Source organism: Cibotium barometz, chromosome 33, assembly GCF_041138505.1.
Source record: "Cibotium barometz isolate CiBa-2024 chromosome 33, ASM4113850v1, whole genome shotgun sequence".
NCBI lineage: Eukaryota > Viridiplantae > Streptophyta > Polypodiopsida > Cyatheales > Cibotiaceae > Cibotium > Cibotium barometz.
Genome location: NC_141078.1, coordinates 30,753,293 through 30,780,892, shown reverse-complemented (window position 1 = coordinate 30,780,892; position 27,600 = coordinate 30,753,293). Strand labels below are relative to the sequence as shown.

At 41.8% G+C, this 27,600-nt stretch overlaps 1 protein-coding gene across 2 annotated transcripts in view; it reads right to left on the bottom strand.

The window, feature by feature from the left end:
- Positions 1 to 21,836: 21,836 nt before the first annotated feature.
- LOC147619475 (DEAD-box ATP-dependent RNA helicase 3A, chloroplastic-like) overlaps positions 21,837 to 27,600 on the bottom strand; it is an 80,927-nt gene continuing 75,163 nt past the window's right edge. For both annotated transcript variants that reach the window (XM_086773146.1, XM_086773147.1), the window contains exon 10: positions 21,837 to 22,332. In XM_086773146.1, coding sequence (XP_086629272.1) covers positions 22,266 to 22,332 — 67 coding nt within the window. In that variant the 3' untranslated portion in view covers positions 21,837 to 22,265. The remainder of the gene's footprint in view (positions 22,333 to 27,600) is intronic.

Below are 27,600 nucleotides of genomic sequence, written 5' to 3'. Positions count from 1 at the left end.
CTGAGATAATAATAAAACCTTATTTCCCTATGAAATACAATACCTCCTGAAAGAGGAGCCACAAGAATATGCTTTAACTGGTTGGCTGCTTGGAGTTGTTTAATAACAATAAAGAAGAATGCAAACTGGCATGTCATGACATAGAACTGGAATGCAACAAGGTTAGTTTGTTAAAGATTGTCCAAAGCATCATTTTAAATATTCTTAGATACATGGGATCTCACATATACACCTTACTCACACATATAGGTAGACTTATGCATAAAGCTTGCATATATCCAAACTCAAGAAGTGCTCCTTCATGAGAAGATAAAAGCTGAGTTTTACTATGAATGATAAGGAGGGTTGTAATTTAAGAAGAAGACATCATCTATCAATAATTAAGGTCATATGTATTTAAGACAATAAGAAAGTGTAAGGTGGCACAAACAAGAAGCTTCAAAAAGAGGGTAGTCCAATTTGTGAGTCTACGTGATGGACTAGTCCAAGGGGGAAGAGGGGGCTATAGGATTGTCCAAGAGAGCAACATGATCCAATGCATGAAAAGATGGAGCTAGTGCAAAGTGTGACACCCTCAACCAAGGTGCACATGGAAGATGCATCAAAGGAAATAAATAGGCAAACAATTAGGTCCTTGTTACATGTTTGTAGTCAATACAGAGAAAAATTTTGAAAAACGCATCATCAACAAAAGTATTATAGATGGATTTAAGAGATATATTGGGCAAATTTCATCATGTCTAGGACTATGTGCAATTTTAGTAAAGGTCCATGAATGTGATATTAAATCATCTAAGTTGCCAACAAGAAGGTTCATTGTTCTTTAGTTCAAGTGAGAACCAAATTCATGCGATGTGCATGATTTCAGGGTTCTAACATCTCTAGCCTCAAACATACTCATGTATCTTATGAAGCTACAGAAAAACATTAATCATCAAGCTACAAAAAGTACCAACAAAACAAGAGAATGGCTTGTGAATCCTTTATGACATAGACCTACAATCCACCTAATACAAGAGTCAAGTAATACATCATCTATCAAGCTCAAAAAATGAAGCTATGAGTCTGTGTGGGGGGACAGGAAAGCATGAATCCACATAATCCAAAAATAGCGCTATGCAAAAGACTACTTCTCATTTGCTTCATCATAAAGAAAAATACACCTTCTCCTACGTTTCTCCCGTCCCAATGATCGATCATACGATATGGTGCTTGTCATGTGTATTGCCATTGCCTCTGCATAACATGGTAACTCACTTTAAACTTCCATGACAACATCAAAGAAAAAGAGAAAAGAAAAATGTAATAGAAAGACATGCATGTTTTACTTACTAGTCGGATGGTGCATCATACACTTCATAATCACCAGAGGATGTGTCACTTTCTCCAAGGTCTGCCACCTTTTTTGTGCCATAGATCTCCTCTATATATGGTGAAAGGTAATCCTTGCATATCTCCTCATCATTATCAATGACCAAGCAACCACGACCGGTGTGCATAGATGCCTTTAATATAGGCCCTGTCCCAACCCCCAACTCCAATATTGTACCTGTTCGTGGGCAAAGAGCCTCAGTAAACATAAGCATATGAGAGGGACTCCTCTCTAGAATCCCTCGCCAACTACCACTTTTTCCACCACGTCGTGCTCTATTGCTTGAAGGTAAGTAATGACCAATAATCTCACAAGAGAGGTCCTGCTGTGCAAAATATTTCCCACCTACAAATTGAAATACACATAGTATTAAGTGATCACATTCAAAAGTAACCTCCAATCATTTAAATTCAATGCACTCCTAATAAGTACTGAAAGTGTCATTCAACCTTTAATGCACTCTCACTATTGAAAGGAGGATCCTTTCCCCTCTTGTGGAATGCGAAAGCATAAAATACATTCACCTATACAGGCAACAAAGAAAAAACAACACAATATTAGATGACAAATAGCAAGAATTAACATTCAAGTGAATAGTCTTAAATCTTTTGCATATGTCCATGCTTTTGTAGTAGAGATAATGACTCACAGCTCTCCATAATCCATCTGAAACCTAACTCCAAGCTTGTACGCTTTGCAAAGCGCTCCACAGAAACAAGAGAAGAACTGAAGCAAAACACTAAGACCCATCCCATATCATCCATAACACATGATGCCACCAATAGAGAGAACTTCATGTGGTCATCTGTAAGGACATTCCATTGTGGAATACCTTGAAACCCATGAATAGGCAAACCTGCATATTAATCATGTATGTCAGCAAGTTCCTTTTACACAAACACCATCACAAAAAAGGAGTATACATTAAAAAAGTTTTACCAGTAGGAAGATCAATGAAAGTAAGGTCAACACTCCAACTACTTGGCTTGGAATTTCTCATCTTTGGACCTCCACCCAAACGCACATAAAACTCCCTCATAAAAGCAAACCCCTCATTGAAGTTTCCGGATGCAAACTCTTTTCCAAGCACTATGTAATCGTAAATCCAAACCTTGGAATGATTTTTGACTCCATGCTTCTCCACAAACAAAAAGCTAGAAAGTGGAGCATACACCATAGCTCCCTTGGTACTTGTCTTGTGTGCTATAGGACTCTCCAAATTACGGGTGTCTATAGATAGTATGTCCAACAAAAAAACAAATTAATAAAATCTAGAAAACTATTAAAAACAAATATTTAAATACAATCCAGAATAACCCAATGTTACCTTTTATTACATCTCCCTTTTTTTGAGAGGGACGCCCCTTGTTTTTTCCCAAAGCATGCATCTCTAGCTCTTCTCTCTCTTTGATAGATTTCAACTCTGCCTCCATTTTCTTCCTTTGCTCCTCTGACATCTCGCCTGATGACCCAGAATCAGATTTGCATTCTCCTTTTAAATGTTGAAGGTATCTCTCCTTCTCCTCCTCTAGGCACTCTCCTTTCTTCATGTCAATCCACCAAGGGCAATGCTTTCTCTCCCAATCCGTCAAGATAAAGACTCCATTAGGATCTTTACCTTCACGAAAGATGGAAGAGGTATACATACTATAGGTTGGAGGAGAAATCACAACCCAAGCCTTGCATATGTCAGGCAGACCATTGATTGTTTTCTTGGCTATTAGATGCATTAAAAACCTACAAAAGAGATATAATAAATCAACTAAAAAATAAACACGGTTCATAAGATTTCAAGAAACAATGCAAAAAGAGAATTACCTATAAACCAACCGTCTTGAGGAGTTTTTCAGATCCACATGCTTGGCCGGCAGAGTTGCCACACTCATCTCTTTCTGGAGTTCATAAAACAGCACTCCTCTATAACGGGTTTACAATATCTGCAAAATAAGTCTCTATGTGCACATCGGCAGGTAGCTCCACCTTATTCACCCCCTGAGTAGAATCTACCACTTGGTGTAGAAGTCGTGTGGCATCCTCCAATACCTGATCCATCCAAACCTCCTTTGCAAGCCAAGGAATGTAGTGGTGATCTCCAAGTGGCATACCATAGCTCTGCCAAAAATTCTCATCTGCACCTAACATCTTTAACATTTTCAGCTTGAGATTTTGGGAACAAGCAGCACTAGAAATGGCATAAAGTTTCTCAATTGAGATCTTAAACTTCTCATCCTCAAAGGGCAGCTTCCATAATACATTGAACCACTCCTCTGAATTAGATGGATTTACCACCGAAAGATTTTGTGCCACCAACAGAAAAGAACTAGAAGAAGAAATGCTTGTGATGCCAAAGAACCAAAAGCAGAAGATACAAACCCGTGTCATCCTTCTATTATAGGATTTAACGACACTCCTCCTAGCTAGTGTCTCAGCCTTAATACGCTCATCCTTTGCCAAGCTTGAGGGAATCTTCTTAATTGCCAATTCTAAATCTGATTTCCATTTATTCTTCAAAAAATAACAGCCATTAAAAAAACACTTAATGACAAAGATAGCAAAGTAACATTCTTAACCGCCTTTATTAAGTACTTACCCCATATACAATGGGTCCAAGAATAGCTTGAGTGAGAGGATACCAAACTCGCCTTCCAGATTGTGCCTCCCTAGACCTGGCCTTCTCCATCGACCTCTTATCTTCTTCCGTGAAGGAGTCAGTGAAATTAGATGGATCAAGAGAGCAAACCGTGCTTGTATGGAATAAGTAATCTTTGAGGTTTGTCTTTACAATATCCTCTTCATTCATTCTTCATGAAATAAATAGAAACAACCATAAGAACTAATCAAAACAACCATAAATACAATGTTGAATTTACAAAATGTGTAATACTCACATGTTTATTCTTTGAAGTGCAGCGCGATAAGCCTCATCTCATCTTGTTGATTAGGCACAATGAATTGCGCCATAACTCGAACATGTTTCTTCTTATCATTACGATACATCTCCTTGATGCTCTCAAGCCAAGAAGCGGTCCTGTGATTTCCCTCCCAAACATAAAACATCTTTCCACTTAACATAGACCACTCATCTTTAGATGCAATCTCCTCCTCAAACTCTTCATTGATAAGCTGCCAGTTTTTGTCCCATGTCTTCATGATATCTTCATCCACATCCTTTGTGCTGCCATCTGGTAGATTTATGGAGAGAACAAACATACCTTTCATCATCAAATATCCTTCCTCTTCAAAAACCTTCTTTAACAATGAGAGATCTTTTCGAAGCTCTCGCACCCTCTCGTTGACCAAGCATCTACACAGAGGGATCAATGGAGGCATGGAACCCTGATTAAGTGCCAAGCTGTCTATGAACTCAGACCCATGTGGCTTGATGATGGATTGTGGAATAAGATCATCCACATCTTTCTCATCCTTGTCACTAGAAGCATCAACATGTTGTTGAATCGGTATGAAAGGCTCAGTTAGAACTTTGTCTCTAGCTTCTTTGCTAACTTCCTTTTGAATGTGACTCCCTTGACCACTCTCTGCCATTTCAATGGTCTTTTCACTGCCATCACTAGGTGGAGATTTTCGCTTTCTTCCCACATTCTTGGCCGTTGATGTCTTCCTTTTTCCAAGAGCAGGTGACTACAAAAGACATTAAGAGCAAGTGATTATACAAGACATTGTTCTTTGCAACACTATTTCGCCAAATACATAAGGATGGAAAAACACTTGACATTACATGCATTCAGAGTTGCATAAGACAAATTCACAAATTTCAAGGCATTCATGCACCTCAATGAACCAAAACGAGGAAATTTCAAGGCATAAGAAAAATTTCATAACACATACATGCGAAATAGTGTTTGCCCTGTTCACAAACACACACACACACATACTATTTCGCTGGCGAAATAGTGTTTACCTAAGGCAAATATTTTGCCTCTCTCGTCTTCATCATCACCGCTCTACACATGCCCTTCAATTCAAATCAAAAAAGTCTTCATCACAAATACCTTTCCACATTGCATTGAGTGGAGGATGGATGTGTACTCCAAGTTGGGAAGGTTTCCACATTGCATTGAGTGGAGGATAGATAGGTATGCTCACAAGAACACACACATACACTATTTCGCTGGCGAAATAGTGTATGTGTGTGTTTTAGTTACCACAAAAACACACACAAACACTATTTCGCTGGCGAAATAGTGTGTGTGTGTGTTTTTGATAATCTGCAATGAGTGTGTGTGTGTGTTTTTGATAATCTTCTGAGCTTGGCCATCACGACATAATCTTGCAACTATGAAAAGGCGAAATAGTGTGTATGAGTTTTGGCTACTACAAAAACACACACAAACACTATTTCGCTGGCGAAATAGTGTGGGTGTGTGTTTTTGATTGTCTGTAATTTGGATCCGCCACACCTCTATTGCATCAAAAGTGCAGGCTGTCTACGCCTCGGGACGAAAATGCGAGCGCACAAACACACTCACACACACTATTTCGCTGGTGAAATAGTGTGGGTGTGTGAGTTTTCGTTACCACAAAAACACACACAAACACTATTTCGCTGGCGAAATAGTGTGGGTGTGTGTTTTTGATTGTCTGTAATTTGGATCCGCCACACCTCTATTGCATCAAAAGTGCAGGCTGTCTACGCCTCGGGACGAAAATGCGAGCGCACAAACACACTCACACACACTATTTCGCTGGCGAAATAGTGTGGGTGTGTGAGTTTTTGTTACCACAAAAACACACACAAACACTATTTCGCTGGCGAAATAGTGTGGGTGTGTGTTTTTGGTTTCCTGTAGTGTATATCCTCCAGTTTCTGTTCTTAGTAGAACCCATCATCACAGTCGGCGGACACTCTAGGGTAGACGTAGGGGAGGAAAGGCATGTGTGTGTGTGTGTGTGTGTGTAGTTCTGATTGTCCAAACTTTTCTGACAATTGTACTCCTATAGCTCTGGTGAGTGTCCGTAGATAAGGCAGTCCTTCCCTCATAATATAGGGAAGGCAGTCGCCTCCCCAGTAGTAGCCAGTTACTTACTGCTCTTGTGGCATATCTTGCCCCTACTTGCCCTCATGAGCTATCAGCTATCCCTCCAATGCTCATGCATGTTTCTATTGGTGCTGCAGTGCTGGCATAATGGCAGTTCTTCTGATGTCGGCGATCATGTGTCCCAACACCTTGGAAAGCTTGCCTAATTTTTTTTTGGCAATACCCTCCCCGACAGAGGGCAGACGATACCTCCCGGGGGTTGAACCTGGGTCCTTTACTCACCCACCCATTCACTTTAACCACTCGGCCAAGCCCCCTTTGGTAGGGTTGCCTAATTTTAGCACATGTATGGTCCTTATTGTGTCATGCACGCCTGAGCACACTCTGATTTCTCTTTGCCAATTTTACCCCTCTTGAGCCATCTTTCATATGGTCATTCATCATCATCCAACAAGGTGAAGATTAGAGTTAACTCTATCCTTAGCTTGTCTGTCTCTAGTATCATAGATTCAATGAGCCCCTACACAGGCTACCCGTGTATTTGAATTCCCAAGGCATGGACTAGCTTTCCATGCTAGTGAGTCTTAAATACACCATGTAACTACATGTCCAATAAGTCTATAAAAACTCAATTCATGTGCTCTGCGATTCATCACCCAACAAACTGCTGACAAATGCCTTGCCCAATCGAATGGTCTTATGGCTCACATTTCCCTCTCATGAAGTTTTATTAACCTAGTTTATGGCTTTTGTGACTTGAGTGGTGGAATCAAGATTTATCTCATAGGTTCTTTTCTTATTCTTGATCAGATGAGAGGAAAGTGACCAAAGTTTAGGCTCACAAGGTTTAGACTCGCATCAAAAGTGCATGTTGTCTACACAAACACACTCACACACACTATTTCGCTGGCGAAATAGTGTGTGTGTGAGTTTTGGTTACCACAAAAACACACACAAACACTATTTCGCTGGCGAAATAGTGTGGGTGTGTGTTTTTGGTTGATCACCATATCTATACGCATTGTTGTCCCACCATATCTCTACGCCTAAGTTACATCCACCATACATGAGTTGTCTACGCCATAGATGAGCGGTAGGGCATGATAGAAGGAGGCGAGCGCACAAACACACACACACACTAATATTCTTCGCCTTGCTCACAAACACACACACACTATTTCGCTGGCGAAATGGACTCGAAATACCTTGCTGCTGCCCACTGATCTCCTTGTCCCACGCTTCATGTGTGCTGCCCACTGATCTCCTCATCCCACGCAGAGGCTGAAGGCAATGCTCGGGAGAATGCTCGGGCGCAGAGGCGGAAGACAATGCTCGGGCGCAGAGGCTGAAGGCAATGTTCGGGAGAGCGAACTTGCTCGGGCGCAGATGAACGAACTTGCTGAAGAGATTGCTCAGGGGGAGATGCAACGAACTAGAGTCAACAAACTCACACACACCCAAATTAAAGGCTCTCTAACTCTCTCTAACTCTCTAATCCGAGTTCACTTTCCAGGGTCTCACCCGAGTAAAAGGCGCTCTAACTCACACACACCTACCCAAATAAAAGGCTCTCTAACTCTCTCTAACTCTCTCTCTCTCTAATCCGAGTTCACTTTCCAGGGTCTCCCACACTCGCGTCCATCAATCTCTAGCCTTAATTCCTTTCTATGGGCTCTCTCTCTCTCTGTCTCTCCGGAGATATTATTTAGCCTTAATACTTTGTAGGCTCCCTATTGAGCACTCGTTCTCTCTGTACATCTCTCCCAAGCATACTCTCTCTAGAGCGTTCTGTCATCTAGAGCGTTCTGTCATTTACCCGAATTAAACGCTCAAATCATCAAGAGCTTGACCCACCCCAACAGAGGGCAGACGATACCTCGATACCTAGGTTGCACCTAGGTCCTTTACTCACCCACCCATTCACTTTAACCACTCGCCCAACCCCCCTCTGGTAAGCGGATCTAGAGAATCTCTCTTTAACTCTCTTTAAAAAGGAGGTGGCGGCTTGAATGACACACACACACTTGTTGGGTTTAACGCACAACTTATATTCATGATTGCCTGGTTTTATACGGTTATATATTCTCTTTATGCTACATATTATAAATAATAGCTATTTTTAACCTTTTATAATAATTATTTGATTAAAGATCTTGCCTCATAACAAAAAATAAAAAGGACACTCTTTATAAAAGAAGTGTCGCCTCTAACAGGTCGACGAGTTCTTGACAATGGAGAAAGCAATTGTTCAGGATGAGAATGGTCTCAATCAGATGGAGTTCGTAACAATGGCTGGATTTGTTGAGGTGTCCAAAAGAGAATTGTCTTTACATTTTGGCCTGACAGAGGAATCCATCCACCTTCACCAAGTATCTGGTGATCCGGATGATGGCTTGTATTTTGATCTTGCATCTTACCTTAGAGAACAAGAAGTAATGTTTCACCTGGATTTTCAGTTTGGAAAGGTATTTATTGTTCGTGGAGATAAGGTGCCATGCATCCCTTCTCAAGATGAAGATTTTACAGATCTTGAAGTTGAAAAGAGGATTACAGGTGACACATTTCAAGAAGACGATGATGCTACAGTCAGTATAGTGCAATTACTCAGAAATCTTCCATTGAGGAACTCATTGAGAAACACTTTTATGCAAGCTAATGAAATAAAACAAGTGTCAGAGCTACCTAATAGATATGATGGGAATATAATGTTCGAGCTGCCCTATGCAAATCCCTCAACAAGAACCATTGGCATGGAAAGCAAGTTGGATGGGCATACTTGGACAAATGAGATGACAAGCAACATATCTGGATTTGAGGGAGTAGTGAGATACAGAAAGTGTGGTGGCCATTTACAATGCCTTAACAACTTATGCACTGGCTTGCAACGATCTAAAGTAAAAAATGAGAAGCATTGGACTGGTCGGTTAACAAGAGTTTGTCCAGAGGACTCAACAACAGAAGGATTCGGAAGCCTTAAGTGCTTTTATTGCACGTCATATCCAACTTGCATCGGTCAATGTACATGCAAGCTGGTGCTTTGTTTTCCCAATGAGATTGCAGGTAGAAAGGTGTCTAGAGGTGTCATACATATTGGCCACCACATGCATCCAGTTGCAGGGGGTGTTTCTAAACAAATTCTGGATAATGTCCATGAAAGAGTTAGTAGAATGGTTTCTAGAGACATTGGTGGTAAACCCAGATCTTTTCAACTAAAACTAGCAAAGGAGATTGTCATGGAATCTTGTCTTTTTCAACAACATGAAGGAGATGTTAAAGTGTCTGACAGAGACTTGTCTTGCTGGCAAAACTAGCACCTGCTCTCGACAACAGAAGGTTATCACGTTGGAGGAGAGACACACAAGTTGACTTTGGACATCCATGTGGTGACTTTGAGGCTCTGCTAAAGCTCAAATCAAAATTGATGTTTAATTACTTTCAGAGTATTGCATTCCCTGGGCAGATAGAGTTGTCAAGCTTCGAAAGGTGTCATGTCTTTAAAATGTCAACCCAAGGACCAGGTAATGGAGTAGAGTTGGTTAATAAAATGAGGCCTAAAGGTGAGTTAGGTGGCTGTTGGGTGTTCTTTGACTTTGTGAAGAGAATGCATGACTGGACGACCATGGCTTGCCATGTATATAATCCATTCGTGCGAGAGATGCAGACCATTGCAATAGGGGATTTTAAGGTCGAGGACACAGAGTCCCAGATTTTATTTTGGACATTGTTGAATATGGTTATGGAGAAAAAGGGTTACAAAAAGGCATGTTTCAAGGGATTCATGGCTGATGAGGCTCAGGCTAATTGGCGAGCAGTTAGGACAGTTTTTAATGGAGGCCCTGAAAATGTCATGGTTGGAAGAGAGAGGTCTTGCTCCTTTCATTGGGAGCAAAGCATGCAGCATCATGCAAAAAAATGCATTCCCTCTCATAGCCAAGAGGAGTTCAAGTCACGATGTCATGCATGGAAAGCAGCACCATCGGAGGAGGCTGCTGAGCAGGAATTGGACAATCTTTGGACATGGTTGCAAGAAGGTCATGCTGACAAAACCAATATCTTAGCTTTGCAAACATGGTTAATATGGTGGCATGCAAGAGTAGCTCACTGGGGTGAATACATGGTCAAGGTTAGAAAATCTAATATGGAGTTGACTCCTGCATTGTAATTTTGATTCATTTATCTTATGTTTAAATTTGTTCAAATATGCAGGCCATGGAGGGAGATGAAAAGTACCTTGTTCCAAGAGCAAACTTGGCGGAGTCTATGCATGGGAGTTGGCTGGCATCCAATGATGGGGTGAAATACATTTCCCTATACCATGCTTGCTATAATGACCTTTTGAATACTCTAATCCAACAGTCAAAATATGATAGCTATCCTAAGGGTGGCCACCTTGGATGTGGTCCTAGATTGGAGAAACTTAAGAGACGGGCCTCAACAAGTGCAATCCCACCTGCGGCAAGAGAAATTGTTGATCTCACAAATGAGGCTGCTGTAGAGCTAGAGGCTGCCAATAGGTCTCTCTCCGCAGATGGTGATTCTAGGTCTGTTCGGCGAAAAAGACGAGGTGTATTAAAGAATCCTATCAAAGAGGGAGATTCACACCGACCAGAGTATGAGTATGTCACTTACAACACACAACATCACGGTGCAGCCAATGTTTTGCAGGAAGTACATAATGAGGGAGAGGTGGAAATACATTCAACAAGGTGGGCAATCAGAAGGACAACACCAGGGAGTAAGGTGCGGTGCCAAGGATACTTGAGAAATGAGAAACGAAAATGTAATGAACTTATTGATAAAAAAGGTAGGGCAGGATTACTAGGAGTGCTAGCACCATTTTTTGATGGACTTATTGAAATCCCCTCTAGAACCAGGAAACAATTTGTATGGTTTTGTGGAAGTAATGTTGACCATACCTGGGAGCCCTCTCACAATGTAATCGAGAAACCAAGTACTAGACCTGCTGTGTGGCCCGTTGCAATTGGAACTTCATTGGATTCTATAGAAATATCTGCATTGTCAAAGGCAGGCTTTGATTTGAAGAACATTAGTGCAGAGGCACATCAACAAGTAGGGACTCCTCTTGCAAGTCATGATGATGCTGATGTGCGACCCATGAACCGCAATGGAAAGCTAGTGATTGTTGCCAGGGTGGTGAACAAAGAAATGCGGGATAGAATCAAAAGGGCTGCAGAGCTTATTTGCACTGTTCATGGGTGTAGGGTTGTTGTGCCAAAGGAGCATGTTGAATACACTTTATCGACTAAAGGAAGCATCAAGAAAGGACAAAACTACTTGGTTACTGTTTCAGCTTTTCCTTCTTGCACATGCGATGACTTTCAAAATCGAGATCGCAAAGGCAAAAGATACATGCCTTGCAAACACCTTTACTTTATTTATATGCATGAGCTGGACTTGAATGTGGATCACCAAAAGTTTATTCACCAAGCAGCCCTCACTAAAAGAGAGTTGCAGCAAGCTTTGCGACTAGTTGCTTGATGATGTAATTTTTACTTTTTGGTATTGCGCATAGTCCATGTTGGAACTCCTTCAATGTATTTAATTTTTGGTGTTGTTCGCAAATTGCAATGAGTTGTAGCAAGCATTGCTGCTAGTGGCTTGACGATGTAATTTTTACTTTAAGAGATTTAAATTTCAATTTTTCTTTGATGTGCACTTTTTACTTGTATTCATAGGGGTAGGGAAATATAAGCTTCCTTTGTCTTTATTCATACTGCAATGAAACTTATAATGTATTTCTTTTTGGGATCTTCTTTAAAGTCATGTTTGTAATGGATTTAAATTTCAATTTTTTCTTTGATGTGCACTTTTTATCTTTATTCATAGGGAAATACAAGCTTCCTTGAGGTTCATAGTTTGGATATTGCAATGATGATGGCCCTTTTTTTTTCCTTCGCTCGCCACGCTCGACACTTTACGCTCGTAAAAAGGGCCCCCCCTTTGTCTCAGGGTGTATAGTACATTGATGGTGACTCTTTTGTAGCAATACCTGCTCTAACAAACATGTGGCAATATCATTCCACAACTCTGGTCGAAGCTTTATCAAATCAAGCAAAGGTAAGGTACAAGCCACTGGTGCTGACAAAATAGCTTGCACAATGCCCATATCCATCTCCTTTGTCAACCTTCTATGCATGGAGGGTATCCTCAAGGTTTGAGAACAGTTCTCATACTATCCCAAATAAGATGGTAAGGTTTTCATTGTATGCTTACTTCTAGGAGAAACAATTGTTTGAACTTCCTCCTGGATGTTTGGGCGTCTAAAGTTGTTTCTTGTGCCCCTGGTAAAATCCACTTCGGAGAATGGAGGTGAAATAATAGAGGACATATTCTCATTAACTTTCTCATGAACTGCTGCCCACATCTCATTTGCCATGCCCTCATTAGCATCAATAACTTCATCATTGCATGGGAAGGCAAGACTAGGTGGTGGTAGAATGCCTTTTTCAATTGGTGTAGACTTCTCGCTACTATGAGCTTGTGAGATCAACTCACTTTTCATTTCCCAACTTGATGACACTTCTGGTATGGTTTCTAATGTTGGCTTAAGAGAGGTTGGGCCCCGAGGGATAGGTGGAGGTGGGCCCTCAAGTATTGATTGAGCTTCCCTAATGAGTTGCTGATGTACAACTAGATTGATCTTCTCCTCACCATGAGGGTTTGGGTATTCTTGAAGCTTCTTGGGTAGCTTAGATAAAGCTGCAATGCGACTTCTATGAGCATCAATGATGGCATCTAGATTCTCGTTCACCTTATCCACAAAAACAGAACCCCCAGAACTATCCTCCGTTGTACTAGCCTCATATTGTTTAGCACTAGGCCCAGGTTGAGGCATGCACTTCTTGGGATGTAAAAGCTTGATCCTTCATGTTTTGTTTAGAGACTTCTTGAGAACTAGTGGATGCACTCTTAGTTTGCTTGTTGCGGTTCTCCTCCTAGTGGTCCTTTTTCTATTGGAATGTAGGGTCTTGTCCACTAGATTTGCCTTTGCATCCCTAGTTCGAGGCGTCTCATCAGTCTGCATTTCGGCATTTCGTGTCCTGTGATCTAGTCATGACTCTAAGTGGCACGACATCCTCATTCTCTGATGAAGGTGGCGATGGAACTGCCTCTACAAAGTTGAGTGAGACCTTTGGTTGAGAGGTGCCTTCCTCATGTGGTTTCAGCAAACAATCCTTTGGAAAGTGTTCTACACAACACCCTAGACAATATCTTTCAATTGGTGAAAACTGTGGTACTGTTGTATTGGATCGAGCTGCTTGCCTTGAGTGATGTGGACAATCACGAGCCCAATGGGGTTCTCCGCACTCATAACAGGGGCCCATTAGTTTGGCTTCTACTTTCCTTTGCTACCATTGACCTGAGGGGCCTGGAGTCCTAGGTTGGTAGCCGCCTAGCAACATCAAAGAATTTTGTTCCCCCGGCCAATGCTTGGCATATGCGGGACTTTCAAAGAGATTTTCCTTGGATGAATGATGCATATTCCTCCTCCACATAGCTTGGGTTTACCAAGTCTCTACACATATTTGAATTGTCGTAGTAGTCAACAAACCTCACAGGAGCAATCCCAGGAGCAGGAGGTTGAGCTCCAAGTACAGGTCGTGCTTGCTCTTGTGCCATCGGAGGCTTATGTTCAAAATTAGTGTACTGTTGATGCATTTGTGGAACCACTGCACCCCTTTGCTGCTCACATTCTTGTCTCATTCTTGCAATGCGAGTACGTTCCTGTGTGGTGTGGGTATAATTCCAAGCACAGGCATGGCACCACTTCTTTGTGGGTTGGTTTGTGTGACTAGAGGAGAAAAGGTATTACATTCTTCGGTTTTATGGTTATCGCCACATGCTCCACAAAGATGAGGACTTGTAGGTAGTACACTCCTCATTCGGTGCCTGCTGTTGTTGTTGTGGCTGCATGGGTAGGCGATAGGTTTGTCCCAATCTCCTTAGTACTAGGTTAGCTATGTGGTCTGGATTTACTAGTGCGCTAGACCCTGAACTTTGGTTATCACCCCACTAATCTCTAGGTTGCACCTCAGGGCCAGTACCATCTTGGAATTTGAAGTTATCTGTGAAATCCATAGCATCATGGCAACACATTGAAATTTGTATGCTTCTTTGCATAGAGATGTGTGTGCAGTGTTGAACTTTTGAGTCCTTTTAAGAAGAGAGAAATTAATCGACTCTGGGTGGGCTTCTCATCTTCTGGGCAACGATTAATGTACTGCTTCATCCTATTTACACAGTCTCTAACACTCTCAGTCTCGCCTTGCTTGAAAGAGTAGATGTTTGCTGCTGTGTCATGCTGAATCCCCATCAAGAAAAAAGCAGCAATGAATCTCTCTTCCAAAACTCGTAAAGAAGACTTGTCTGAAGCCTCTAGTGCCTGAAACCAAGCAAGGGCCTTTCCCTCAAGAGTGAGCCCAGACCCTTCAATTTTTGTATGCTTGTCAGTCACTTGCTCAGCTCGAACTGCTTGCCTAAATGCTGCTACATGGTCATATGGATCTCCCGACCCTTCGTACTTCTTTACCAGTTTCTGAAGCGTTGATGGTCTTACTCGTCTTGAATACTCATCATCGGGCCTACGGCCTCTCACTCTCAGTGGGAACTGTTCCTCTCTTTGGTAAGATGGTCCACATGCATCCCAAATTGGTGTGGGTCCCCTATTACCTGCCTCATCAACCCCCTCTAAAGATCTTATTACCCGCATTTCAGGAGGTGCATTTATGGGGAGGGCTGGAATGGTTTTAAAGGGTTTTCAAGGGTCGAGTTGGCTCCCCGACCCTCCGATTGTCGTAGTGAGATAAACGTTGCTGTGGTGTGATCTGTGGTCGCACTTTTGGTGTAGGATAATATCTTGGTGCTAGAGTTGGGCTACTTGCAGTGGTCCACTTTGATGTTGAGGGTCCCTCTCTAGTGAACTCTCGTAGGGGAGGAGCAACAGTTTCTCCAAGAAAGGCTGTCTCTCCTGGTTTAGCTGTATTAGTTGAGAACACTTCCATGAATAATGGTTGTCCTCTCCACGTGAGCTCACGAATCTCCTTCCAATCTAAGGTTCGGTATTCATTGGCCCATTTATCAACGATTCGGTTCTTGTATCCTGCAAGCTTCTCGATTGCCACCACAAGTGCTAGAGGAAGATCTAGCTCTGGCAATCTAGTTGTGGCATAATATCCTTCTAAAGAGTCCTTATTATAGACCTCTTGAAGTGGGTCATCTTGAAAGACCTTTGTCACTGGAATTTGTCGTACAAACTCTCATTGGTTCTCAGTCCCCTGACCCATTTTGCTCTTGCCTTTCGTGTCCCTTTCCAAATTTAGATCTACAAAAAGTAAATTATCTATGGGTGGCTTTGAGGACTGGGCATTGGATGGTCCAGGCATGTCCGGCTCAATGAGCCAATCATCTCTAGACTCCCTTGCTCCGGAAGGCTTCGATAAGTCTAGGAACTCACTCTTAGAGAGTCCTCCTAATTTGTCTACATTCTCTGGATGATAGGTGACTTCGTAGAGCGAACACCATCTCCACCCATGTACATGTTTCTCAGCTCCTTGAGCATTCGTGTAGACATATTGAAGTCTCACATTGAGTGGTAACCCCATGATGTCGGCTTCAAATGGATGAAAAGATATTGTGGGTGTCCTATTTGGGACTAAGGGATGACTATTTGACGGCCCTAGATTGTCCATAGACAATGAGCTAGTTGTTTTGGAAAGGGTATCAGATTGGGATTCGGAAAAGATTTCAGTAATATCTGCCAAATTTTCTACCGATTGGGTCCCACTTTCCTGCGTAGGTACTCTAGAAGGTGTCCTAGACCCTATGGCAGTGTCTATATGACGTCCTGACCGCAAGTGCATAAGGTCAAATTTTAAGGTTTTTTTTTCAAAAAATCCAAAAATTTTCAAGTTGGCTCAAACTTTGCCAGAACCCATTTTGAACCCCCTCGAACACATTAGGCCAAAAAAATAGCGTATTTTTCAGGATAAAAAATCGCCTAAAATTTACCAGTTTCCCATACTATGGGAAAATGGTTTCGGGACCGAAATTTCGACACGATGGGTGTTTTCTAACTCCTCTCGAAAAGTTAGATAACCTCCAATTTTTTGCGAGACAGAAAATGAAAAATTTTTCCTTTTTTTGCACCCCCTTATCCAGTGTGGTGGTGGTCTTTATGGTGCGGTGTGTGGGTCTCTCCACGCGATGCGCTGTTCACGCACAACCGTCTTCTTTTATTATTATTAGTTTTTTCCTTTTTTGAAGTGTGTGTGCAGTGAACTCAATGCAGTTGTGAGATTTGCAGCGAATTCAATGCGTGTGCAGCTGTGAGATTTGCAACGAATTCGAAATGTTCAATCTTCATGTGTGTGTACAGATTTCAGTTTCTCTATAGGTGCAGGTTTAACAGAGAACTAAAATGCACAAAATTAAAGATGCAGAGAACTAAACTAAGCTAAGAACAAAAAATAAAACGAACACACAAAAAATTGAAATTGTAAAAATTATCCTCAAACAGAATGACAGAAATGCAAAAACAGGCCTCTCTCTTTCGCACACAAATTGAAATTGGCAGGTTTAGCGCCTACCTCCAATCCTTCCCGTGTGTTGAATCCTTGTCCTGACCTCAAGTGAGAAGCGTAGCTAGCCAATCGCACTCAAATTGCAAGACAAATAAAGAGAATTTAACAACAGATTAGTCTTAAATAAGTACCAAAATTAGTCCCAAAGCCTGCTCTCCTATCCAACAGTTTTGCAACCGATTGGAGCTTAACAAGGAGTGGTAGTGGATGTATAGTGCTCAACTAATGTAGGCACTCGCTCCCCGGCAGCGACACCACTGTAGAGCGGTTCTCTCTACCGTGCAATATAGTGCTCATAGAGTACTACCGATCAACAAATGTGTTAAGAAACACAATGTCAATCCGAGGACTCGACCCGATTAGTGCATGAAGGCTTATCCCTTGAGGGAGAGCTCACATACACGAACCACCACTTGACGATTCAACCATTCAACACCTCAATCAATCTCTCAATCTCTTAAATCCACTACACTAATCAAGAGAACAAGCAATGCATGGCAATCTCTTAATCCCATTCAAACATTGATGAAATCTTAGCTTTTCCTAATGCCAGCAAACCCATAAGCGTGCATCTACTAACCCACAAGCTTAGCTTTCCCTAATGCTAGCAAACCCATAAGCGTGCATCTACTAACCCACAAGCTTAAGCAAGCATAGAATGTAACATTCACAAACCCACAAGCTGATAGAGAGAGTCTATCCATGAATAACTCATTGCCAATGAAGTGGGCAAGAGCTTGCATCAATGGAGACTACACACACACACACACTACAAGCATGCATCATACACAAGAGAAAGAAAGAAGCATTCAAATAATCATAGATTAATCTACTTCAATGATGTTAAAAAAGATTAAGAGAAAGAAGTGGAGCTATACTCATTGGAGCTTGATGCTCATTAGAGTACAATAGAGAGAGAGTTAGAGAGTTGCCATAGCTTGAGAGCTCAAGAGCTTCACTCAATAGCTTATGAGAATGGCCAAAAACGTCCCCTTTCTTTAGCTAACATCTCTTTTATAGAGATGCCACTAACCCTTATTCTAGGCCTCTTTCACACATGGGCGGACAACCCCATAAGTGAGCCTTGCTTAATACACTTAGAACTCTCATTTAGAACCCACATTGGCCTAAAACAATTTACATTGCACTTCGGCACAAAAATATGGAAAAACTATGTGCGTCTTTATGTTCCCATGGCTACAATCCTGCTCTCGCGCATTAATTGCTTCCGGCCTCCTTCCATACTCCGTGTTCCCGTGGAACATGGGGTCACTCATTTCAACAGATTCATGGTCCAGCTCATTTGGATCTATTGTCAACAAAAGTTTAAGCAATAGGCCACCTATCTTCCCTATAATGTCATGTAGCATGCATATAACTAAGTCCCCCACTCCTCCACTTGGAAGCCTCACTTTGACGTGTGCCTTGATTTTCATCCATCATTGCCAATGGCTCCATAGCCCCCATGTGAACATTCTAGGCTTCAAGGGACCGGTACAGAGCTAAGAATTTTGCCAAGTAGCTACAAGACCTCCTTCAGATTATGCACGAAACTCTAGAGTAGACTCAAGACAAGTATAAGCTTCAAGGATACAAGCTAAAGAGCATGTCCAGTTTTGGCATAGGTGATCTAGTGTACCTCCATCTCCCAAGTAAAATTCTCAAAGGTATACATTCAAGGTCAATTAAAAAGGTGAATGACAATGCATAAAAGCTTCAATTGACACTTGGTTTACTACTGCATCTAGCCATCACTATATAATTTCTCAAGCTATACTATCCCTCGCATCGCACTAATGACCTAAGCTCCTCGTTTGTCTGAGCAGTCTCTTACACTATTAGCATGTTCATTTGAGACAAGCATTAAGCCGCCTTCTTGCTAAGAGTTATGCACTCACCACCATTGGGTTCATAACTTGCTTTAAGGCCATCAAAAGCTAGACATTATTCAATCTCAGTGAGTTTTTGAGCATTGGACGAGTTTGAATGTCCATAACTTAATAAGTTGTATATAAGTCAACACTCAATGGAACTTTACATGTTATTTTGAACTTGTCAGTTCTCTTTCCCTCTCTTGTATGGGGTGCTTCTTAATACTCTCCTTATGGTGCTCCTTATGGTACTTCTCTCTTGGTATTTCTTGCTCCATGGTATTGGTGAGTGCTCTAGCTCTATTATGAGCTGTTATCATGTTGGTTTTTGCATGTGTTTATCGATTTGCTTGAGATTTTAGACTTGTGTGAGTGTGCAAAGCTTGCATATGATTATCTTGAATGAAGGAGCAAGTTCTTGGCTGAAATATCAAAACTTGGGTGGAGTAAAGCTTAAGTATGAGAAGGAAGTGGATCTAGGAAGAGGAGAGAAAATGAGCTTGTGAGAGGAAAAGGAAAACACAGGCGGATGTGCTAGGTAGGAGAGGGATAGGCTGAAATGCTTGTGAATGTCCCATGGTGGAGCCGTCTTTCATGGTGCATATTCTTGTGTATCTTAAAGAAGGAATAGGCTCAAGGGATCATGTCCCATGAGGGAGGCCATCATGGTGCATATTCTTGTGTATCTTAAATAAGGAATAGGCTCAAGGGATCATGTCCCATGAGGGAGGCCATCAATCTAGTGCTGACTCTTCTAGGTGACATCTAGAACAAGAAGGAACGTATTGATGATTAACTAAATTTAGAACCAAGTTAAGCAAGGTCAATTGGCACTCACAACTGCAATATCATCCTTTTCTTGGCATGTGTTTAGCCCTCTAGATTAGTGCATGAGCGAAGTAAAAGACTTCTTGCATATTGCCCTTGTTTAGTCCTCCACATCATTACAAGTGTAAAGAGAAACTTGCTTGCCAAGGCAATGGAAGTGGAGCTATTCGAGAATATTGCAGCCAAGGAGTTGTTGATCAATATTTTAGAAGACTTGTAAGCATTCCCTTCCAAGGAGATGTTGATGGAAGTTTTCATGATAAAGCATGAATCATGCTCGAATCATGTCATCGGATGGTCAAGGTTAAGCTAATGTTTTAATCCAACAGTTGAGATTAAGTTCAACTTAAAAAGCATTATGCCATGTACAATCAAGAATTCATATCTCTGAGTTGAAATATTTCATTTTGAGTGTTTGTTGTGGTATGGTGACTTTTCCTTTTACTTTTTGTCAAGCTTTGAAAAGATGATATAGTCTTTTGAGTGTTATAATTATTCTAAAATAGATTGTGGAATTAAAAATTCACTTAGTATGTTTTGTGCACTCCTTGTTCATGAGAAGATGTATGGAAATGCTCATCTTTTATGTTGGTCCCTCTGAAGTGTGAACTTGGCCAACCTTAACTTCACATTTGTGGTGAAGGTTGACAAATTTAAGTGGGCCGCCTCTAGAATTTTAGAGTAACTTACCTTGGGAAGTGGTTATGAAACGCCATTACCTCACAAGGTCTGACTAATGTATGACGTTTCTAGTCCAAGATACAAATAATGAGGTTTAAGTGTAATGCGGCACCTTTAAAAGAGTGCATTTATCCTAAAGATATTGGAAGTTCTTTTTTGACAACATCCTCTAACTGTCCAAGATGTTCATCCCAACCTATCAAGGGATTTGTTCATCTTTATCTATCATCATTCACACAAACCAAGCATTCCTAACAATCTGTGAACCATTCTAGCCAAGACTTATCAAGCCTGTAAAATGCCACTTATTGGTGAAATTCCAGTAGTAAGCTCAAACAGCTTAAGTTCCTTTACATGACATCTGAGAATGTCTCTTAGCCACAAGATTGCCAATCGCGACATGTACATGACACCCGAGAATGTCTTTAACCCACACAATTACCAATCATGAAATGGCAGAGCTACCAACTTACAAAGAAGAGCAAAATCAAAGGCCATCCTTTAGTTTGGAGACATTTGATCCCCCTTTCCAAGCAATGCAAGACTGATGATGAGTCATTTGAGTGTGGAGAGAAGCTGCATTTTTACTATCCCTTTTGCCACTATATCTTCTACACACCTAGGGTGCATTTGTTCCATGATGCGTTATTTCTGCATCGCATCAATCATATGTACCATACCTTTGACCCACACAATGTGAACCAATGGCATTGAACAATACCATCATGATGTCTTGCCTTCTTTAGAAAACAGCTTTTGCAAGAAAGTCATGGAACTGATCAGCACTACAGTGACCCTGGCCAGGCCCAAGAAACCACTACACTGATTTTAGCCCACCTCTTGCATGCATCCTTTCCAAGGCGGGGGTTAATCCATCAGCTTGTTAGTAGATACTAAAAGTCAGTCCTTACAAGGTTCCTCCCAAATGATGACCATTCCGCCGCTACTAACAAGATCAAAAACCCTTCTCGCGAAGGTAGACTAGCTCACCTACATTCACGACCAGGGGGGATAAAGTAGAAGAAGAATCTTTGGGCTCGCTAGAAGAAATCTCTGTGCCTCTAAGAGAACCAAGAAAAAAAGTACACTTGAACTACTTTTATGGGAGATATATGAACCCCTTCCTCTTCCCTTGTTCTTAAAGTACGGACTGTAAGAGTGCCTTTCTTACACACAATGGGAAATCATGATAATTTACTTACTCATGATGCAAGAAAACAATCCTTCCTAAACACTAGCGAATGTACAGCATATACACTAAGCGCAATGAAGTAAAATTAGTTGCAGTAATTGAAATATCATGTTGTGTGAAGATACATGGAATCCACCAAAACAAAAATCCTTATTGAAGGTAAGCCAATGGATGATCACATGAACTGTTAATTGTTTCATTATTTTGTACAATAATGATAATAAATCCTTCAAAAATCATTGAGATCATCTTGACATGATGTGGGGAAATTCAAAAAAAGTAGAGTTCAGAAGGTTTAAAGCTAATGCACTGCTCCCAAAGAACTCCAATATTAACATCCCAAAAATGTTGGGTGCAAGTCTTGTTCTGGCTAGCCCTTCTATCGGTTCTAGAGTGCATATACATGATTGAGCAACAAGAAATGGCAGATAAAAGTAAATTATTAATTCTTGCACTTGAAAACGCGACTCTTAGAACCACCGACTTTATATATTCACCTCACCTGCCTATCAATCACCATAAATTAGACAGACAGGTATAAAAGTTGATCTTCCATCTAGACTTTATGAGGGTATCACTCAAAAGAGAGAAACTAAGAACAGTGTAATTATGAGTTCATTATGAACTTTCCCACGGAATCTTTGCACCATAACTTATAACTTGTCAAAAAAAAAGAGCCCAGTATTAGAGCTCTGCATCCCAAGAATCAACTTTCATCATACACTATCTTGGACATTCTACGGCGCGATGTCCAGTCTGCCCGCATTTCAGACATTGTCCAGTGAAAGGCCTGGCACCATTCATTGAGAAAACAATAAAAATCCCTATTCAGAAACTATTAAGATAAAAATTGCTCATTTAAAACAAGAATAATTGCTCTATGCCTCTTGTTGGCGTACTAAAATGAGATTTTCCTTTCTTTAGCTGATTTTGTCAAGCGTTTCAAACACGAGAAGAATCGCTCTATAAGGTATACGTCCTCTCAACACGAACTCACAGTAACACATCAGAAATCTTGTGGTAAACTGTTATAGATAGAACTTGGGGCATCTCTTTACCGCCTCTGCAATGAGCACCCACACCTCAAGAGTGCGGCAAATTGTTCTCATATGGCACTTGCCAATGTGTGTGGCCTAGAAACAAGCTAAATCGAAGACCATCTAGTCTAGTCCAGTGTGTCAGGAATCTAGTCTCAATGCTACCACTGACCACACACAACTCAACTCCCCTTGATATGCATTAAAGATTTTGTGAAAAGTCTTTGAAAGTCATCCCTGATGTCCCCTGTTCTAACCAAGCTCTATAGAGGTATAGGTCGCTTGGCATATTTCAACCACTAGAGTCCCATACTAGGTTATTCACTTCCACTAGAACTCACATAAAGAGACCTCTCCTTTACAATGAGAGTGAGTGAAGATTGAGGACCCAGGAGCCCATTGTTGATGAAGACATTCTACTAATTAGGATAACTGCTCAGTGTGGAGAGCATTGGTTTGCCCCACATGATTACTGGTCAGCACTGGAGACTTTGCCCTCTTAAAAGATCTGCAGTGGAAACCAGGCGAGTGGGAATGGACAGATTCCCTCAGGACCTTTCTGATCATTCATTCATTTTCTCAACTATAATGTCCCAAATGAACATCAAATCCAGCTTAGTTCTTCCAGTTGAGTCCCGACAAGAAGGCCTCATTGGGAAAATCACCGTCTCCAAAAGGTACACAGGTTCTCTTTTGACCGAGACACTGGAACACAAGCCCAAAGGTCACTCTCTTCCTTTGGTTGATAGTTCAAGGTACATTACCAATTCATCAGTTGTGAGCTCCCATCATTTTATTAAATTTTCAGTCATCACACAAATACAGAAACATTGCAAAGAGGCACAGTGAGCAGCCTGACGAAACCCTAATTCAAATCCCTGATGTGGCAGTGGAAACCCTGATTGGCATGGGAAAACCATATTTCGACCTTAGAGCTTCTAATTCGTGCCATGAGTGAGAAACCCTAATGTGGAAGCAAAAAGCCTAATGACTGATTGTCATGGTTCAAGAAGCTCCCCGTACTGCTGAGCTGAGTGCCCTCTGTGTGCTCCCTTCTCCCCGCCACCCTTTATCCTACTCGGTAGCCCCCTTGCCGCTTCACCCAACCTCTTGCCTGCTTTCCTCGTGCCTGATAGCTCCTACGACTGTACAACATTGTATTTGGAGCTGCAAATGTTACATACCTAGTACTAATCTTTAAGATTAGTGGTCTAATCCAGCACCATCGGAGTACATTTGGTTACAATGTGCATGCCAGACGCTTAGTTTTTAATGTATCATGGCCTTCGAGAGCCTACTTGAAATTAGGCCTTCGGTGGTCTGCACATTGCAACCAAATGCAATCCGATGGTGACCAAAATTTTCAAGTATGTATATAAGGTCCACATATACACACTTACAAAGTTTGGTCACCACCATTAGAGCACATTTGGCCGCAATGTGCGACCCATTTGCCTGGTTTTCAATGTGTCATGGCCTTACACAGAGCCTTCTCGAAATTGGGCTTGCACATTGCAATCAAATGTGCTCCAATGGTGACCAAACTTTGCAAGAGAGTGGGGTCTACATTATCTTCAAGAAAATAACATTTCACGCTTAAAACCTTGAGAAAATCTAATAATAAACAAAAGAGAGAAAGCAAAGAGAGAAGACGCCACAATAGAGGCCATCCTCCCCCTCCCTGCCCGAGTAATATGAGATAAAACTCCTTGGAGGAGTCTTCTTAGAGCTAGAGAGCTCTCTTGTCTTTTTACACCTCCCAACAATGAGAGAATAGCTAAATGTATAGTTCTTGTCCGAAAGCACTTAAGAAAAGCGCTTTAAAACTCATTAATCATCTAAAAAGCATCTTTTTAATAATAAAAGCTCCTCTTTTTAGTATTTAAAAAGCTTTTAATCTTTTGCTTTCCAAAAGCTAGTCGCATCATTCCAAGCCTCTAAGGTAACCACGCGTTGCTATCCCACCACGTATCAGTGGCACGCCACTTTTTTTTCCAAACTTATTTTTCTTTTTTTTGTGCGCGTTGTGTATTTGCATATCAACAACATGTATTTTGATGCTTCAGTGACATCCCCCAAGTTATTAAACAATTGTCCTCAACTGTTAGGTCTTGCTTTTCTTCTTCTTCTTTGTGGGCTTAGCTCTTCTCTCTCTAGCTCTCGAGACATGGTTCTTCATGCAAAATGTCCTCCTCTTCTCTTGTGCTTGGCTTTGGGTAGCACCTTGCCCTCACCCTTCACATACAGTGACCTTGGATTTGACCTCTCGTAGATACTCCCACCCCTTGCACCTCTCTCAAAATAAACAAAAGAGAGAAAGTAGAGAGAGAAGATACCACATTAGGGATCGAACCAATCCCCTCTCCCCCTTCCTTCCGAGCTAATATTAGATGAAACTCCTTGGAGAAGTCTGGAGTACAAGTTCTTAGAGCTAGAGAGCTCTCGTCTTTTTACATGTCCTAACAATGAGAGAATAGCTGAATTTATAGTTCTTGTCCAAAAGCACTTGAGAAAGTGCTTTAAAACTCACTTATAGTCTTTAATAATAAAAGCTCTTCTCTTTTTAGTATTTAAAAAGCCTTTAATCTTTTGCTTTCCAAAAGCTAGTCGCATCGCATCATTCCAAGCCTGTAAGCTGACCTTGCGGTACTATCCTACTACGTCATCAACACCACGCCACTTTTTTTCCCAAACTTTTTTTTTGTGCGATACTTGTATTTTGATGCTTTGGTGACACAACTTCAAGTTTACAACATAGGTTTTCCAATTTTCTTTCTTAGCCAGATTTTGTTTCCAAGAGTGGAAACACTAAGGAGGTGGAGTGTGTTACGTATCTTGCAAGGTTAGGGAAGCCCTAGGATTAGAGGAAGCAAGTTGATACATGCGGCTAAGACTCATGGAAAAAATACCAAGTAAATTGGATATTTATGACCGGACAATTATTTATAACAGCAATAGCCACTGTATAAGTGAGACTTGGGTTATTATTGTTCACAGAGAGTTATTCACTCTGTGGTCTATGATGGACCACGATTATTGTCAAGAACATGATTGGATTCGACGAATCACGGACGGTCATGCCGAAGGCCTCAGCAAGCAAGCGTTGGTGGTGTACCGGTGTTGATTGGCATGGTTCGTGGGATTGGAGCCTTAGCCTCTAGCTCGCATCCCCCGAACCAGAGACTAAGGACCAGGATTACCGCCGGGAACATGATTGGATTCGATGGATCACGGACGGTCACGCCGAAGGCCTCAGCAAGCAAGCGTTGGTGGTATACCAGTGTTGATTGGCATGGTTCGTGGGATTGGAGCCTTAGCCTCTGGCTTGCATCCCCCGAACCAGAGGCTAAGGCTCCAATCCCGCGAACCATGCCAATCAACACTTGTATACCACCAATGGTTGCCTACCGAGGCCTTCGGCATGACCGTCCGTGATCCGTCAAATCCAATCATGTTCCCAACGGTAATCTTGGTCCATCACAGACCACAGAGTGAATAACTCTCTATGATCCAAGTCTCACTTATATAGTAGCTGTTGCTATAGATAACTGTCCGGTCATAAATAGCCAATATACTTGGTATCATTAACCATGAGTCTTAGCCGCCTGCATCACCCTGCTTCCTCTACTCCCAGGGCTCTCCTAACCCTGCTGGATTAGACCACTAATCCTAAAGATTAGTACTAGGTACGTAACAGCAAAGTTGCTCAAAAGATCTAGAGCTCTATGGCTCAGCTTATAAGCAGACTGAGGAGAGGCATTATCTACATTACTTGGGGCTCTATCACCTGGCTTGCTCAATCTGGACCACAGATTTTATTTTGAGGGCAGGGACCATGACACTGCCACTATGATTGACAGAGGACTGGCCAGAAGATTTTCCTCAGTCCCACTACACAACACCCTTGGGGCAGCTTGACACCACTTGGTGGATTATTGCCAGCATCACAACCTGGCAGATCTGGAAAGCCAAATGCAAAGAGGCGATTGAGGGCATTCAGAGTTATGACACCCAGTGCATCCATACCATTTGGGGAGATATCCTCCATACTCTTATGGCACTTGGGCTCGCATAAAAGGGCCTCCAGATCAGAGCAAGCAAAGCACACTATCTTCATGAGAGAGTGGGATCATGGGATCTTCTTCTCGTCAACTCCCACTGCACTTTCTATTGCCTGGCTTGCTCAGTCTGGACCACAGGTTTTATTTTGAGGGCAGGGACCATGACACTGCCATTATGATTGACAGAGGACTGGCCAGAAGATTTTCCTTGGTCCCACTACACCACCCTTGGGGCGGCTTGACACCACTTGGGAGATTATCGCCAGCATCACAGCCTGGCAGATCTGGAACGCCAAATGCAAAGAGGCGATTGCGGGCATTCAGAGTTATGACACCCAATGCATCCATACCATTTGGGGAGATATCCTCCATACTCTTATGGCCACTTGGGCTCGTATACAAGGGCCTCCAGATCAGCGCAAGCAAAGCGCACTATCTTCTTGAGAGAGTGGGATCGTGGGATCTTCTTCTCATCAACTCCTACTGCACTTTCTTGGCATCACCGCACCCCTGATTGGCGACGGCTTTCTTACACTCTATGATGAGGATATTTCAGCCGTGATTTTGTATTTGTTCTTTCTTACTTAATAGAAGTCTCTTTTATGCCCACCACCCCCCCCCCCCCCCCGAAAAAAAACAAAACAAAACAAAACAAAACAAAAACAAAAACAAAAAATCAGTGGAGAGCTCTCACGAGTCCCGCCCCCAATTGCTCCGGATATGGTTCCCCCCTAAACTCTATTCAGCCTTGCATTTGAGATCACATAGAGGACCAATGAGTAAGGCGAAAGATTACATTGCTTGTATTTCATAGATTACATTGCTTGTATTTCATATCAAGAGAGGGTCATTCTAGCTCACATGGTGGATAGTTTCTTGGCTCATGAAGGCCAGACCTCAAGTTATGCAGGAGGGACCACCAACTAATACTGCCGTACAAAGGATCAGAGGTACCATAAG